This window comes from Panicum hallii, chromosome 8 (genome assembly GCF_002211085.1).
Source record: "Panicum hallii strain FIL2 chromosome 8, PHallii_v3.1, whole genome shotgun sequence".
NCBI lineage: Eukaryota > Viridiplantae > Streptophyta > Magnoliopsida > Poales > Poaceae > Panicum > Panicum hallii.
The window spans coordinates 40,057,923-40,074,387 of record NC_038049.1 but is presented as its reverse complement, the minus strand read 5'-3'; the positions used below and the strand labels follow the sequence as shown (position 1 = coordinate 40,074,387).

Genomic DNA, 16,465 nt, shown 5'->3' with positions numbered 1-16,465 from the left:
ACAGCCAGAATCCTATAGATAGAATGTATCTTTGCAAAACGGCAGAAGATCTTTTGTTTCCAGGGAAATTTTGCTTAGGGGAAGGATTCACCCTTTTTGGTGTGTTCTCATATGCAGAACAAGTAGAGTTTCATCTGGCTGTTGAATTTGCCAGGATCCTTTTCAGTTTGTAGTTTATTGTACCTGTCAAACTGTAATAATATCGTGTAATCTGTTAGTTGTATTATCTGGTAAAAGCTAAAGTGGTACCATATAGTTTGGTCTTGTGTTTTCTAGTTCAGCTGAAACAATATTTAGCATGTTGTTGGGGCCAACAAAAGATGTACAATCATGTGATTTTTTTAGCATGTTATTTGCACGCACTTCATTTTTTTCTCAAGTAGTTTACACATGAGTGCTGCAATGTTTCTTGCGAATTTTGCTCATATTCAGGATGATCTACTGCTTGAATCAAACAAACTTTGGCTTTCATATAGAGAGAATGTTGTAAAAACTTACCTCTGTTGAAAGAAACACTGGAAGATTCAGTTTGTAGCAGGATTTGAATGTATTCTGCTCAAGTATTCACCTCAGTAATCTATGGTTAAACTCAAGATGGGAATGGGCCGGCCTGGACCTGACCTTGAACCTGGCCCTATGTCTTCGGGGCCAATTTTAAGGGCCACAGGCTGACCCAATCTAGGCCTTGGCTGCGGCCTTGATGGTCCAATGGGCAGCACGGTCGGTCCTGGTCAACATTTACATTATGCTTATGCAATCACTTGATACATGAGATGCAAGATGTAAGCACTCAGGCAAGCATGAGTACACGTAATGAATATAAGAGTTTAACTTCCATGTCCATTAGCAATTAATAATCAGAAGTTTATCTCTATCATCACAATTCAACATCAACGATTGGATAGTTTTTGCCATCAGTTGTTGATTCATCTCTGCCATTACACATAACTCATCTTTTTGCTAGTGATTACTCATAGATAACATTTAACTCTCAGTTTTCACCATATTTTGCTTCATCACATATTGGACGTTACTGGATCAAACAGTTCTCACAACCATCACGAACCTTATTATCCCTCCGTGGCCTCATCACCTGTGTTCAGGGAAATTGAATTGGTGAATTTCAGTGCATATGTATATATTCAGATGCAACAATAAAAAACAGAACAAGGGACAGTAGCTATACACCACAAAAGAAGAAAAATAGTCCGATCATAATTAAGTAGAATATCTCTATCAATTAGTAGTATATCTCTTCCCCTCAAAAAGAAGTAGTATATCTCCAAGTTCTACTCCTAGCTGGTATTTTGATGTCAACAAAATACTCCACTACCATCCAGTAGATGTGATATGGTCCATGGCATTCAACAGAACAATTTTGCAGCTTTTCATTTTATTGGCAAGGCAGCCATTGGCAGGGCAGCCATCATGTTCTGCAGTCGGCTGATTACTGCTATATGCTACTTGAGGTTAGATCGCAATCATTGGTCACCATGTGTTAACAGGAATAACATATGCTACAAGAATTTCCATACTGCAACATGTCTACTTGAGGTTAGACATATATTCTTAACAGAAATGAGATGAAAAAGTAGTAGGAAAAAAGTACCTTCCAAAATTGAGATAATGTCATGAACCGAGTCCATGCGGCGCTGACTATGAGCTGCACAAAACAAGAGCAAATTTTATGACTTTGTGAAATTGAAGCATTAGTGAGAAATGCAATTAACATATGTCTCATAATTTTGCCATTTTCCCTCATCCAGTCTTGCAGACACACTAGAGCTTCAACGGGTTTCTAGGGTCATTCGACTTTGAAAATCTGATAGTTTCTGCAAATCATCTTAAATCTTGGGTTTAGACTGGAGACAAACCTTCTGAAGCCATCATATTCCACAAGTGAGAAAGGTAACTCGTGCAACACAATCATACTCATGAGCTCTTTGCATGACACTGCCTGATTAAATGTCCAAGGCTCTAATGCAACTCTATCAGGGGTCATGATAGAGGCATTTAACTGACCAGCAACTCTAAGAGCCTTCTTCTTTTTATTGCACCTTTTCAAGTGCTTGCGCAATGAAGACTTGATGAGAAAAGGGCATAAGGAGTTAATGTGATAGCTACTGGATAAAAGCTCTGCAAAGCTAAACAAAATCAAAGTGAAAAATGCTCAATACTGCTATAAGCTCCGCAGAGGTTTACAATTGAAGGAGACAACACTGGTGATTGTGGAGCCCTTATCCTGGGTTCATCATGCATGAACAATAAGCTAGCCCCTTCTTCCTCTTCCATATTTTTGAACTATTAAAAAGATTAATAGATGGGATACAGTTTATTAGCTCAGTGGGTACAGAACAGCTGAGTGGTAAACTAAAAGAGAATTATTATAGAAATATGTATTAGTCAGCAATACAATCTCTTAGATACATAACAATAACACAAGCAAGGCAGCCGATGAACCAGAATCAGAGCTGCTGCTAGTTAGTATTCAGTAATCAGATGTAAGATCTGGCGCTGATGAAACCCATAGGTACAGAATTCCAGAGCACTCAAGAACAGTAGTATATAGTACTAGCAATACTCAGCCCAAAATCACAGCAAACAAATCACTGAAAATCAATCGCAGAATCCACCAAAGTATTAATACGAATCAAATCAGGAGGTATGCAATGCTACAGAGCTATCTTTTTTTTCAAACAATGTGGCAGAGCTGTCTTGGTTAATGGATAAGATGGTTCTACCGAGGATCAGAAAAACCAGGGCTGAATATGTTGCAATTCTAGAGAACAAGCATCATACTCAAAGCAGAGCTAGTCCCTAGTGCAACTTGCATCTGCAACGGACCAGAGATTAAGGAGTAAGCAGGAGTAACCATCGTGAACATGTTGAGCCGGAGATGGCCGAGATGGCGAACACTTGTTAGGTTGTTTAGATCCAGGTCCGCACTCCTGGAGAACAAGGAAGGGTTGATTCCAATCTCCTGCAGCCTCGGTGCCACAATTCTGACCACCTCACCGACGGCATGGTCATTGTCGCTCCAAATCCAACGAGTGCGATGGTCGAGCATTGGAGGGGAAAGAACAGAGATGAGAGATGGAAGAAGTTTACCTGACAGGATAGCCGCTGGAGGGGAGCGCGGCGAGCGGAGTCGTTGCCGTGGGGGGCAGTGAGATGCGCCTCCATGCTGCCACCACCGCCGCCTCCTGCTCGTCAGGCTCTCTTGCATGTGTTATTTGTAGATGGTTGGGATCAGATGGGACGCTAGGGTTTTGGGTCGACCTATCATGCCCATTGGGTCAGTAGGCTCCGGCTCTATGGACCCCTTCTCTCATTTGAGGCCAGCTCATGTGCCCCATCGGCCTTGCTCTCGTGGATCGGGCCAACTACCCGATGGGTCGATCTGGCCCACTCCCATCTTGTCGGTTAAACCAAGAATTTTTTTTAAAAGGTTAAAAAAATTAAATTCGAAAAGGGGTGCCGATTTGGAAAATTTTCAAAAATGGGTACCTCCCGCTCGATCAACGGGCGGGAGGCGTGGGGTCGGAGACATCCCGCCCATCCAACGGGCGGGAGGTGCGAATAAGAAACTTTTCTTATTCACGAAGAGGCCCCTCCCGCGGCGGCAAAGGCATCCCGCCCACCCAGCGGGCGGGATGTGCTCTTTTTCTTATTTTTTGTTTGAATTTATGTTTTACAAACTATTTAAAATTTATACTTTTTTCAAATACAAGATTTATTCGCCATACTCTTTTGTATATATATAAATTTTTTTAAAAAATCGATAACAATATTACTCTGCTTCCCATTACTCATGCAGATCGATCTGATCCACTGCACGGAGGTCGAAGCTGCATCGCAGATCATGTTGTTTGACCGTGGAGTACGTGTACCGGAGGCACAGTACAAAGAGAGCTTTCGTCGAATTCATGACAACTTGATGCGAGCGTTACGTGGACTGACATGTTGCAGCAGAGACGACGTGGGGGCCTCCAGTTCATCTCATGCGTCCGCCCACGTGTACACAGCTGGCCCAACGACCTCTGCAGCACCGCACGCAGCGTCTAGCGGTACTGCCGCCAGTTCGAGCTGTAAGTTCTTTATAATTGCCATTTCGATCAACTTTGATTTACACGACTAATTTCGTTTGATTTACACAACTAATTGCCATTCCTGATTCGGTGGACTCTATATATTTAAACTATTTTTTTAATCATACTATTTTATTTTTAATGGCTTGATGTATCGTATTATCGTAATATTTGGATTCTACGTTGTAAAACGTCATCACTTGACCATCTTTGTACGAGTTTTAGATACGGTAATCTTCTTCGTAAAATTGAACAAAAATTTTATATGTATACAAAAGAGTATGGCGAATAAATCTTGTATTTGAAAAAATTATAAATTTTAAATAATTGATAAAATATAAATTCGAACAAAAAAATAAGAAAAAGGCACATCCCGCTCGTTGGGCGGGCGGGATGCCTTTGCCACCGCGGGAGGGGTATGTTCACGGATAAGAAAAGTTTCTTGTTCGCGAAGAGGCACCTCCCGCCCGTTGAATGGGCGGGATGTCTCCAGCCCCACCGTTGATCAGACAGGAGATACCTATTTTTAGAAATTTTCCAAATAGGCACCCATTTTCAAATTTAATTTTTTAAACCTTTTTTTAAAAAAAATCGTTAAACCAAAGCATACATTGGACAGGTGCTCGAGTACCAACACTGTGACTTCATTGCCTTTCAGTAATCCATGGTTAGACCAAAGCATACATCTAGCAAAACCAAAAGCCAGAAACCACAAAACATACATCGGACAGGTGCTCGAGTACCAACACTGTGACTTCATTGCCTTTCAGTAATCTATGGTTAGACCAAAGCATACATCTAGCAAAACCAAAAGCCAGAAACCACAAAACATCTGGTCCATGGTGGCTTCATGAACCTGCAAAGTTGACTCAACTTTTGAACAAGGATTTTAACTGTACGCCCATGATCAGCATAAACAAGGCCAACTGGTAATTTTTTTCAATAGAGAATCCAAGTTCCACACATAAAAAGTTGCAAGTGCTCTGCTAACTTAACATCAGGTTACAAGAACATGAAAGCTTCCAATTTGGTAGAGTACGATCTGATGTTCTACAAACATCAGACTCAAACTACACCTAGAATCTGCCTCGGCCTCTAAAGCCACCACGCCCTCCACCCCTTGGAGGTCCGCCACGGCCCCTCGGTGGTCCTCTTCCCCCACGGAATGAACCACCACGGCCTCGGCCACCACCTCTTCCACCACGGCCACCACCTCTAGGTGCTCCTTGAGATTGCCCCCTGTTTAAAATAAGGTAAAAAGAATAGGATCAAATAACTCCTCATGATGTTGGATATAATACCTGAGATGTCAGAAAACTAGACGTCTAGATAGCACTAAACCTGTTGTTTATCTTCATATATTCACTACCTATTTTATTAGAAAGAACTTTCCTTAAAATTATAATTCATAACAAAGAAGATTCAAATAAGCTGGGACTCTCTGCATCAGTTGGTAGCTTGGAACCAGCGTTACATTCTACAATGCAAGCTAGATTTGCATACAAAAATAGTCGCTTCATAACTTAATGGTGATGTTATAGTTTAATTTATTTCTTAACAGCTAGGTGAGAATTGAACATAGAGAATAGACAGTTCCTTTTTTAAGATTTAACGCAGGCCAAATGAGTTCCAACCCAAATTGTTTGAAGAAAGCCGTAAGTTGCGAACCTACCAATTTACTATCAAGTAAAATAACAAAGTGCGCAAATGAATGGAATATTTCAGTTTGCTTTTTCAGAAACGGCAAGCATTTGCATGAGAAATGGCAACAATTAGATCAACTCATACTTTGGCTGTGGCAGGAAGCGCGAGAGTGGCAACAATTTCGCGGGGTCGATGTAGAACTTGTCACCTTCCTTGTAGGACGTTGCAATGATCCCTTCCATCATCTTTACAGAGAAATACTACACACACAACAGAAACAGATTCAGCACAACAGTAGAAGCATAAGTACAACAATACTTTCAAAGTACTGTCAACCAGACTTGGCTAACTAGAACACTTCAGGTAAAATCTGTGAGCCTATAGCCCTGAAACTATACATCAAAATCCAAAGAAGACTAGTAAGAACAAAGAATATTTCAAAAAAAGGAACATCCACGCTACATAACATTTTCACCGTTAAATGTGCCAACCTATCCAAATACATAAATCGATGCAACTAAGAGACCCTACAAGAGTAAAACCTGCAAACCATATACTAAATGCTCACTGAACAAATAACTGCGCTCGTTCTCTCTAAGCAACGCAAAACTTCAACAACCCAAGTCAATAAAGCTATTCCGCAGTCCTACCTACGCAAGGAACACAGGGCAACTTCACAACTCGCTGTGAGCAAGAAAAAAGGCTAAGATTTCTCAAGGTGCCCAACAGGATTGGTAGTAGGCAGCAGGGCGAGGAGGAGCTCACTGATTCGTTGATGGGGCCGAAGATCTCGTCGACCTTGCCGATCTGGGTCTTGTTCTGGAGGTAGATGGGCGCGTTGAAGTAGGGAACCTTCTCGTTCGTGAGCTTCGTCACCGCGTCCCCCTCGCACGCGTGCAGGAACGTCGACACCTCTGCGCACACAAGCACAACAGCGGCAGCCCCGAGTCAGAGAATCCTCCCCCACACGAAACGAACCAAAACCGTAAGCTTTCCCCGGAGAGCGTCGAGATGGCACGCACCGACGACCTCCGCGGGCGGGCCCTCGTCGCGGAACCCGCCGCCGCCGCGCCCACCACCGAAGCGGCCGCCGCCGCCGCCGAACCGACCTCCGCCGCCGCCACGGCCTCCGCCACCGCCGAAGCGGCCGCCTCCGCCGCGCCCTCTCGGTGGCCGCATGGCGCGTGTGGTGCCCTTGGGCTCGCTCGGGGAGAGCTGGGTGGGTGGGAGAGGGAGGTGGAGGACTTTGGCGGCGCGGGAAGGGGAGGCGGCGGTGGGAGCTGTGAGGGAGGGGGCGAGGGTTTATTAGGGTTTTAGGAGGGGAGCGTGCGGGGGTTTTGTGGGTAGGGTGGGAGGCTGACAGGTGGGCCCGGAGCTGGGGAGGAAGGACGGCCGTTGGATCGATTGCTCGTGTGGGCAGGGGACGAGTGGACGGCGATGCGGCGGGCAGGCGCTTCTCCTGCTCTTGGGCTCGTTTTGCAGCAGCTAAAAGAGTTTAGCTTAGCAGTGAAATGGAAGTCAGGAGACGTAGATTTCGAATTTCGAAGATGAAATCTGGTAAATAAATTCGAAGTATGACGATGCACAGCATATATAACCTTACTTCTTCTGAAACCTGCAAGCTCATATACGTGATATCTATTTGAAGCTGCCACGGTACTATATTTCTCGATACGGGTCTAGTTCAATGAGAATTTTTTGCATACTTTGCATGCTATTCTTTGATACTCTCTCCGCCCTAAAAGTAAATATTTTCAAAAGAAATTCTTATTTAAAAGCAATTGGCAAGTTATTCTTTGATGCTCCCTCCTTACCTAAATGTAAGGTCTTTTAAAGTTTTTCATAAGTTAAAAACGCCTTAAATTTGATCAAGGTCATAGACAACAATATTAAAATTCTATCACATCAAATAGGCCGAATAGCTATTTTTATCCTCCAAAGCTCGCTTTCATCCCTCAACTGTTAAAACAATCATTTTAGTCCTCAAACTTCTCCCTACGGCTTAATTTCATCATTTGTCCTACGCGTCTTGTCATGTTGGCATGCCATGTCAACATCCAGTCATCTATTCTTTTTTTTGAGGAACTCATCATCTATTCTTTCAACCATACTTAAATTAAATCTAGCTTTTGAATTCTTAAATGGATGTTTAAGCAATTGAGATTGATGGATACATTGTTAAAGAATCTAAAAGAGGTGTTTTGATTTCAACTGTTGGAAAGGGATGCAAATGATAGCATCGGTTGTTGTGGAATAGGAGAAATAAAATTGATGGGATTGTTTTCTTGGACATCTTAAGAAAAGATATCAATATCCATTATAATGTTGAACAATGGCTGTTCATAACAAACTTAATGGAAAATAGCATGGAAATAAGAGGAGGTAAAAGGTCAATTCAAATCCACTTGGAACTATGGATGGATGGATGCTGATGTGGCGTGCCAACAAGACATGACATGTAGGATGAGGGACAAAATTGACCATTTAGGAGAAGTTTGAGGATTGAAACAGCTATTTTGATAGTTGGAGGATGAAATTAAGCCACAGTAGAAAGTTGAATGACGACAATGGTTATTTTGCCCATCAAATAAGCAAACGATCAAAATATATTTCATAGTAGATTAATTGTGATCATGTGATAGGAAAAAGTTATTTTCTTATGGTTGATCAAACTTAATATCAATGTACATGTAAAATAAAGACAACTTTAGTTTCGCTTTTTTCATCCATATTGAGAATTTGACAAAGTTGAAACCAAAAATACTCCTAACCCGTTACTTTAAATGTTATTTAAGCGCTAATCTGAGGTGTGGCCGGCCACCAATCTCTTATGGGACCAAAGTCGGTACAGCAAGACGGGCAAGTCCAATGACTATAACCACGGCAAATATTATCTAAAGAAAATAAGAAGACCACTCCTTTCTGATAATGTAAGTCTCCTTTCTTTTTACGCCACCACCAAGTGAAGTGATGAACTCGTTGATATTACCCACCGATCATAAACCACCTTTTCTGCTTCAAATTTAACCCTACCATTGCCATCACCATGGCAAGAGGCAGATCCAACGTCGTCCTTCGTGCTGCCGTTGGCGAGCAAAGCATGGTTAAATTAGATAACGGAGTCGATTGTTGTCCTCTATTTCTTCTTTTATTAATCCCTTTTCATTCTCTTGAACCTTGGTTAAGCGTTGCTGACGATACCTTGCCTAAGGAGCGTCTTGTGGTCTAAACGTTGCCTTAAGCACACTACCTTATTAAACATGGTGATAAGCAATGAAGCAAATTGCTACCAGAATAACCATACTGCATTTAAAACTAAATCAATCCTTAAAATTTAGTGAAATATGGCAAATTTGGAAAAATTGAAGAGGGATAATACTCTTCCATATCACCTTGCTCAACTTGAATGATCCCTAAAACACTTTCCCCACTCGGCTAAAGTCAATCTCCACCTCCCGGACTCGTCCCCCACCTATCCCGCATGCATCCACCCTCCGCCGTCCCCAAATCGGAGTCGATCCCGGCGAAACCCTAGAAATCCTCCCGCCATGAAGGCCGCCAACCCGAATCCGAAGCACAAGCCAATGCCTCCACCCGCGGCGGCAGCGGCGGCGCCGCGCAACCCGCAGGCCCCCTCCTCCAGGGCGTCGTCGTCGTCGTCGTCTGCAGCCGACCACAACCCCAACAAGCGCCCCCACCCCGGCAACGCCGCCGCCGCCGCCGCCACCGCCACCAGTGGTGCCGCGCCCGCGGCCCCGGACCCTGCCCCGAGCCTCAACGGGGAGGCCGGCCGGCCCCCTCTGCTCCCCGCGCCGCACCCGCAGGCGCACCCGCCTCCCCGGGGCGCATCGCCGCTGCTGCCGCCGCCCGTGCCCCTGCCCCCGTCGCGGCCGCTGCTCACCGTGGCCGCGGTGGAGGCCGTGATGAACGCCATCCCGCCGCCGCCGCCGTACGGGCTGGAGGACCTCGACCGCCGCACCGTCGCGCTCTCCGACGGCACCGTGCGCACCTACTTCGCGCTCCCGCACGAGCCGCCGCCGCAGCTCCGCCAGCCGCCGCCGCCGATACCGGCGCACCTCTTGGCCCCACCGCCGCCGCCGCCACCGCTGGTCCCGCTGCGCCCGCCCCTCGAGCGGTGGGCTCCACCGCCCATGCCTGCGCTTCTGCCCACTGCTGGGCTGCTTCCCATGCCGGTCCCGAAGCGGAAGTGGGAGGATCAGGCCAATGGGGGTGCGCCTGGGCAATCCTCTGGACGCCAGCAGCAGCAGCAGAAGGCTGAGGCGCGTGCCGTGAAGCAGGTGAAGGTGGAAGAGACGGGGGTGGACCCCAAGGCGCTGAAGAGCTCCTTTCTTAAGATGGTGAAGCTGATGAATGAGAATGAAGCAGATAAGAAGAATTACCGGGCCAATGGGAAGCTTTCCCAGCTGAAGTGCCCTGTCTGTCAAAGGTATGCTGAAAATCTGAAAGATTTTGCCTTGTTGATTTAATCCTATGTTTGGATGTGGTTAGCTGAGTGCAAAAAGTTCAAACTCAATTTAGATACCAACCAACATTGGAAGTGAAAGTGATACATGATAAATGAGTCGTCAACATAATGTTGTTGATAGTATTTCATTATACTAGCACATAAGTGGATTCCATGTAGCACCTTTTCTCCCCCTAAAAAGAAGGGGGCAAAATATAACAAATGATTTTGGATTAGTGTTAGATAATCTTAACAATTGAAAAAAAAACTGTTGTTATGTTTGACCTTTTGGATTTACCATGGAATGGCACTTCCACAGATTGTTTATGTATTTCTGCAACGATTGGTATTTTGTCTGCACTCATCTTTCTCCTTGGTTAGCTTCTCTATTTGTCCATTTTTTTTATATACATGTACCAGTTTCTTAATCAATAAAGTTATACCGTTTGACGTTTTTCGTGTACTATTAGTAAAATAATGGAAGATACCAAGGTTGAGAGTCAACTAAAAGTGAATTTAAACAAGGAATCTATAAATGGAAGATATCTAAGTAGAGAGTCAATTAAAAATGAATTGAAATAAGGAATCCTTGGTTAGTCTTTGTTTGCAGTTCCTGATAGTTACATTGCCATGTTTGATGTCATAGAACTATTACTTGGTGAAACTTTCACCAAATAGTTTCTGCAGTCCATGTTTCTTCACATACTTCAAGCTCATACCAGAAATTTTTGGTTCTTCAGAATTGTGGTTGCATCCTTTGTTTGCCTCTGCCTTCTTGCATGATTGATTATGTTTATTTGCGTTCCTCTGCCTGTTCTGTTTATTCATCTTTTTCCTCTTTCCCCCTTCTCCCTGCTGCATTTTGCCTCTTTATCAGGCTGGTAAGGCGTTGCCTTGGCTGGCCTTATAAGTGCATAGGTGTTTGGAAGGGGGTGGGTCGCCACACCTCACTGTAATGTCTTAAAAACCATGCCCTTCTCCTTCACCTGTCTTCTATTTGGCTCTTGTTTGGTTGGCTTTTGTCTGCCCCAACTTCCTTGGGACAAAGGCTTTATTATTGGTGTGATGGCTACACAATGATTGTACATTGGACAAACGGTGAAGTTTGGCAACTTTTCTTGGGATCCTTGTGTTTAAATTTGATCTCTGTCTGAAATACATTAAAAAACTTTTGTAAATCACTTTTCTTCTTAGTTCGACTCTGCTATCTAATAGTGAACGTGCAATGTCATATTGGGCTTCTAAACAAACTTGATATACCAGCATTGTAGCATACTAGACTGTCAAATTGAGAAATCCCTAAGTTCTGGATTTTCCTTTGGTTGTTTCAACATTTCCCTGTTCATTCCATGATTGTTGGAAATATTTCTATTAGCGCTGACGTTTGAAGGTAATTATTCCTTGTAAGTGCTGGTTTGAGGAATGGTATAGTGACGATCCATTGATCCAAACTCTTAGCACACTTGTTTGGTTTGAGGAATGACATGGATAGGCCCATTTCTATTTCGTTCCTCATAGGCACATGCTAGTGGAAGTATAAAAATGATGTCACCCCCATCAAAATCATGGGTTAATTCCATGATGGGCTATACCATATATCAGGCTGGGCATTTGGTTAGACCGAACGAACCGATCGGTTCTTCGATTTTCTCCGAATTTCGGTTACTAAAAAGTCGGGACCGATCGGTCATTTAAATTTATAGAGATCGATGAATTCGGTTTTGGGTAATTCGGGTTCGGTTTCGGTCTTAACCGAAGTGACCGAACTGGAATTGAAAGACAGGGAACACTTGCACTTACAGATGAAGCAAAGCAAAAAAAAAAGCTACAGATTTCAAGCAGAGAAGCAGGGAACACTTGCACAGATTCAGATCTACAAGTTCCTTTAGTGAACAACCATCCCAAATCAAACAAATTCAGATCTATGCACAAATCATAGAATAATCCTGACGCCTTGCTGCATTGCTGGTGCCGTTGTGGACTTGTGGTCTTGCATGCAGTGGAGACGCTTGCAGCCACCTCCTCGATCTGTGACCCGGCCACTCACCTAGCAGTTGAGGGAGCAGGCGCTGCCGGATGCAAGATTTGAGGCCTCGCTCTGCGCTCGCCTGCTGTTATCGTGGGAGTGGCGGGCTGGCGCCTGGCGGTGTCCCCTTCCACGGCGAGCGGCTGAACGCAGGGACAGGAGACGGCGGCAGCGCGTTTAGCTCTGGGAGGCAGGGAGAATGGGGGTGGGAGCGTGGGAGGGTTAGGGTTAGATCTATGTACCTGTGACTCTTGGGCTGGTGAGTGCTAGTAGGCTATCTGGCTGAAATTAACAGGCTGTATTGATGGCTTTGTATATATCGGTTTTTTCGGTTAGATCGGTTAACCGAGGACCAGAACTGAATGGACCGAAATTATTTCGGTTATTGAGAACACAGGACCAAACTGGGGACCAATTTTCTCGGTTTCGGGTAATTCGGTTTGGTTTGGTTTTCGTGTAATTCGGTTCGGTTTTTTCGGTTATCGGGTAATTATGCCCAGCCTGAACCATATATGACGAGTTGCTTCCGCGAACCGTACACCTCGTTGGTCTCTCTCAGAGCCAATATGAGGATGTTGAGATGATAGCCATTGAACAATTCAATAGCATTTGAGCTTCATCCCTTTGGGTTACATTACCGATGATTTGGTTCCTCTTCTGGCTGGTTAACTTGGTAAGCTCACTCAGCACAGAAAGCGCTTACCAGGCTCAGTTCTGCCTGTTGCTATTTGCCTAACCATTTGTGCGGCATAATGCCTAAAAATGGCTAATGCTGCATTCCGTGCATTAAGTTTTATTTCGACTGCTAACTTCTCTTAGCAATATAATAATTTCCGGTCACATTAGAGTTATTGTGGATTACCTTACTTATTTATGCCATTTATAGGAAGTTCCAATTATTTTGAACTTTTATTTCAGTAATATATTATTCCCAACGGTCACATTAATGATGCTGTGGATTGGCAGCCCCTGGATTGATCAGATGCGGCTGCTTATCGCATGAGTTTCCTATTTCCATATGTAACACAACTATTGTAAAATGTCTTGCTTCCACTAGATGATTCAGCAGTGCTAGCCTGCTAGGAATGCTGGGGGTTTTCTGTGAACTTGGATATAATTTATTTTTTTAGCTGGGTTTAGTGGAAACCCACCTAAAAATGACCTATATGCGGGTTTGGCATAAATCCACTCGCATCCCTAGGTCCTGCTATCCTTTTTTTTTAAAAAATGCGATATTCTGGATTACCTGCCTCATTTTGGATCATAACCTTGGTAATATTCATATATTTTTTAGAAAGATGAGATATGTTGCCCTACTGTGTATGACAATCAATTGCCCCAGGTTCTGACGAACTCAACTGTCTGGCCATTCTCAGTCATCAACAGAGGTTTTTTCAGACTAGTACAGATTTTAAAGCCTTATTGGGGGGTTATCTGAACCCTAAGCTAGTTCAAATGGTTAGCAGTCAAACATGCTACTTGAATAGATAAGCATACAAGAGCCCCTCTTAACTCCAAACCATCAGAGTTTTTGTTTTGATTTGATGAAGAACACAACATATTGCTTGGGATCACACTCTCTTGTCGTGCTCCCATTTTTTGTTCTGGAATGGTCTGTGCCTGAAAAGCTGTAGCACTATTTTCTTAATCGCCACTTTGCGAACAGAAATTAGTTTAGGAGCAAACAATCCTAGAAAATTTGGGAGCATGAAACTTGGAAAAAGAGACATGTTGTGTGTACTTTGATGTGATACATACATTCTATAATTGTTTATATTGGAGGATTCCACAAGAGTTTCATTGGTTTCAAACTATTTTATACAAAATTACTACATTCTGAAGATATAACCACAGGGCACAGCTTAATATGAGCCACGGCCTTTAAGGACCTAAAGATGTACAGTTACATGTTGCACATTTTTTTGTTCTTTTTGTGAATGCTTGCCTTTTGTTTCTCCCCTTGTCATTACTACCTGGAACTATGACGTTGTGCTGCCAAGCGAAGTTATTTTGCCACTAGGGTTTACTCCCATTCTTTGTTTTAACAATTATTATGGCTATTTTTGGATTCTTTTTGTTCTTAGTTCCACAAACATTCTGTATCTTATTTCACTTTTCTGAGATTTTGTCAACTGTTTGGTTCATACAAAATCAGCTATAAATCGACAATCTTTTAAAGAGGGTTCTGTGTATTAATTTTCTGAAAACAATTTTTTGTGCATAATTTCCATTGAAGTTAGTTGTATGCATGATTTGATTACAGGATTCTGTAGATTTGCACGCGCTCCTCAATCATGCATACCATGCAAAGAATGCGGAGCATCGTGCTGATCACCTAGGGTTTCACAAAGCATTATGTGTTCTTATGGGTTGGAATTACTCCGTAGCCCCTGTTCACAAAACCGCTTACCAAGCATTATCTACTGCCGCCGCTGAAGCCAATCAAGGAGATCTTATCTTATGGCCTCCAACAGTGATAATTGAAAACACATACAAGTCAAAGAACGACGGGCAAAAGGATGTCATGAGTAATAAAGAGCTGGAGAGCAAGCTGAGAGGTATTCCTTCAATGCTTGCTCTGTCACTGTGTTCTTGGTAGTTCTGAACATCTGATTGATTAATCTATTAATCATCAGAGCTTTAGATATTTTGCCTTCTCTTAATTCATTTGGAGGGATGAATCAACTGCAAATTGTTTTGACCAAAACTTTGTTAATTGCTTTCTTTAAAGATATGGCAGTCTACTGAAGCATTTTGTAGAGATAGAAATGAAGAATAAAGTCAAGAAATGTATTGGCTACAGTTGGATCCCCAGTATTTCTGTTTGATAGTTTTCTTATTTACATAGTTTGTTACACCTGCTGAAAATTCCAAAAGGAGCAGGTTTGCTAACTATGGTGATACACCAAATTTGATCTATGCTTAGCATAGATATAGCCAGCATCCCCTAGCTTCCTTCTTTTTCCGTAGCAGAGCATGATCTGGCTGTAGCCCTGATCTACGAAAGTATATGTACAGATGTTCTTTGTATTTGGAGGCTATGGTTCTCCTTTTACTACTATTATTATTTGTACTATAATATTTTCTGCTTCCGGTTTTTTTTGTGTGTGTCCTGTTGGGTTTCATCCCTAGCCTACCGATCCCAACTTTCCGGGAGTAAAGGCTTTTTTGTCGTTGTGTCTTTGTGCCTGTTGCAGAATAGAGAGACCTTGATAAGCTAGCAAATCTTTTCTCCTCTCCATGATAGGGTTCAGAATGTTTCAACTGTTCATTATAGAAAAGTTGGATTGCACTTTTGATTAGTGATGTCTTCACATTCCATGTAATGCTACATTTAGGTGGGCGATAATTCATGTCAACACCAAACATCTTTGAATCTTACAATGATTTTGCTCTCTCGATCGAAAACTGGCATGTTTTTCACCAACTGTTATATGTTTTCCAGAAATGGGCTTTGCCGTTGTCGATGTGGAGCCACTGCCTGGGAAGGATGGGCACAGGTCCATGCAAGCGAAGTTTCCAGCTAGCCTCGACGGTCTCAACAAAGCATCTCAGCTTGTTGAGCTATTCGAACGCCAAGGCCACGGGCGGGCAACTTGGGCTCGCATCCGTAGCATCGCCCCCACCGCTGATGGGGGCAACAACCCCATGCTGGTGAAGGTAGATGGCAAGGGGGAGCGGACATGGGTCCTCTATGGCTACCTAGCCACGGCATGGGACCTGGACATGCTTGACCCCGAGTCAAAGCAGAGTGTGACTGTAAAGAGCAGAAAGGAGCTCGATTTAGACTAGGAGAACCTGACCCTGATAGAGCCGTGTATGTTACAGATAAATTGTGAATCCATAGGATGACTGGTTCGGTTTGAGAAATTCTTTGTTGAGTAATCAGTTTCGATTGATATGGAAGGCAAATAACGGTTCTCTTCCATGTAAATTTTGATTTTTGGGTTGTGAAAGAGTCCATTACATTGCTACAAACCTGCAATTGTAGCATTGTATGACTAGGCAATTTTTTTCAGCAGCTAGAACTTTGTGCCTTTTAGTACCCATTCTTACTGACAGTGGAAGCGCAGGGCTTGTTTGTACATGAGGATTAGTTTCCGTCCCAGTTGGTGTGAATTAGCTCAGTTTATCTTTTTCATACGAAATGGAGTTTCCTAATCGCTGCTTACAAATCGTTTTCACCAAAACTGCTAGTCCCCAATATCTTTTAAAAATATTTTCTCTATAGTAAAAAGTTCT

General features: G+C 43.3%; 2 protein-coding genes across 3 annotated transcripts; one reads left to right on the top strand and one right to left on the bottom strand.

The window, feature by feature from the left end:
- Positions 1-4,995: 4,995 nt before the first annotated feature.
- Positions 4,996-7,020, bottom strand: LOC112902774 (putative H/ACA ribonucleoprotein complex subunit 1-like protein 1). Its single transcript, XM_025971943.1, has 4 exons — positions 6,755-7,020; positions 6,498-6,646; positions 5,877-5,992; positions 4,996-5,327 (listed from the first exon to the last, which is right to left on the bottom strand). Exons 1-4 carry the CDS (start codon positions 6,909-6,911, stop codon positions 5,165-5,167), a joined length of 585 nt encoding a protein of 194 aa, XP_025827728.1. The 5' UTR covers positions 6,912-7,020; the 3' UTR covers positions 4,996-5,164.
- Positions 7,021-9,151: 2,131 nt separating this feature from the next.
- On the top strand, positions 9,152-16,265 carry LOC112903211 (leucine-rich repeat extensin-like protein 5). Of its 2 annotated transcripts, XM_025972442.1 has the most exons (4): positions 9,152-10,179; position 10,696; positions 14,487-14,781; positions 15,669-16,265. In XM_025972442.1, exons 1-4 carry the CDS (start codon positions 9,281-9,283, stop codon positions 16,013-16,015), a joined length of 1,542 nt encoding a protein of 513 aa, XP_025828227.1. In that variant the 5' UTR covers positions 9,152-9,280; the 3' UTR covers positions 16,016-16,265. The 2 variants fall into 2 exon arrangements, with proteins under 2 accessions (XP_025828227.1, XP_025828226.1); XM_025972441.1 differs by lacking the exons at position 10,696; positions 14,487-14,781 and having other exon boundaries at positions 15,669-15,892.
- The last annotated feature ends 200 nt before the right edge of the window (positions 16,266-16,465 follow it).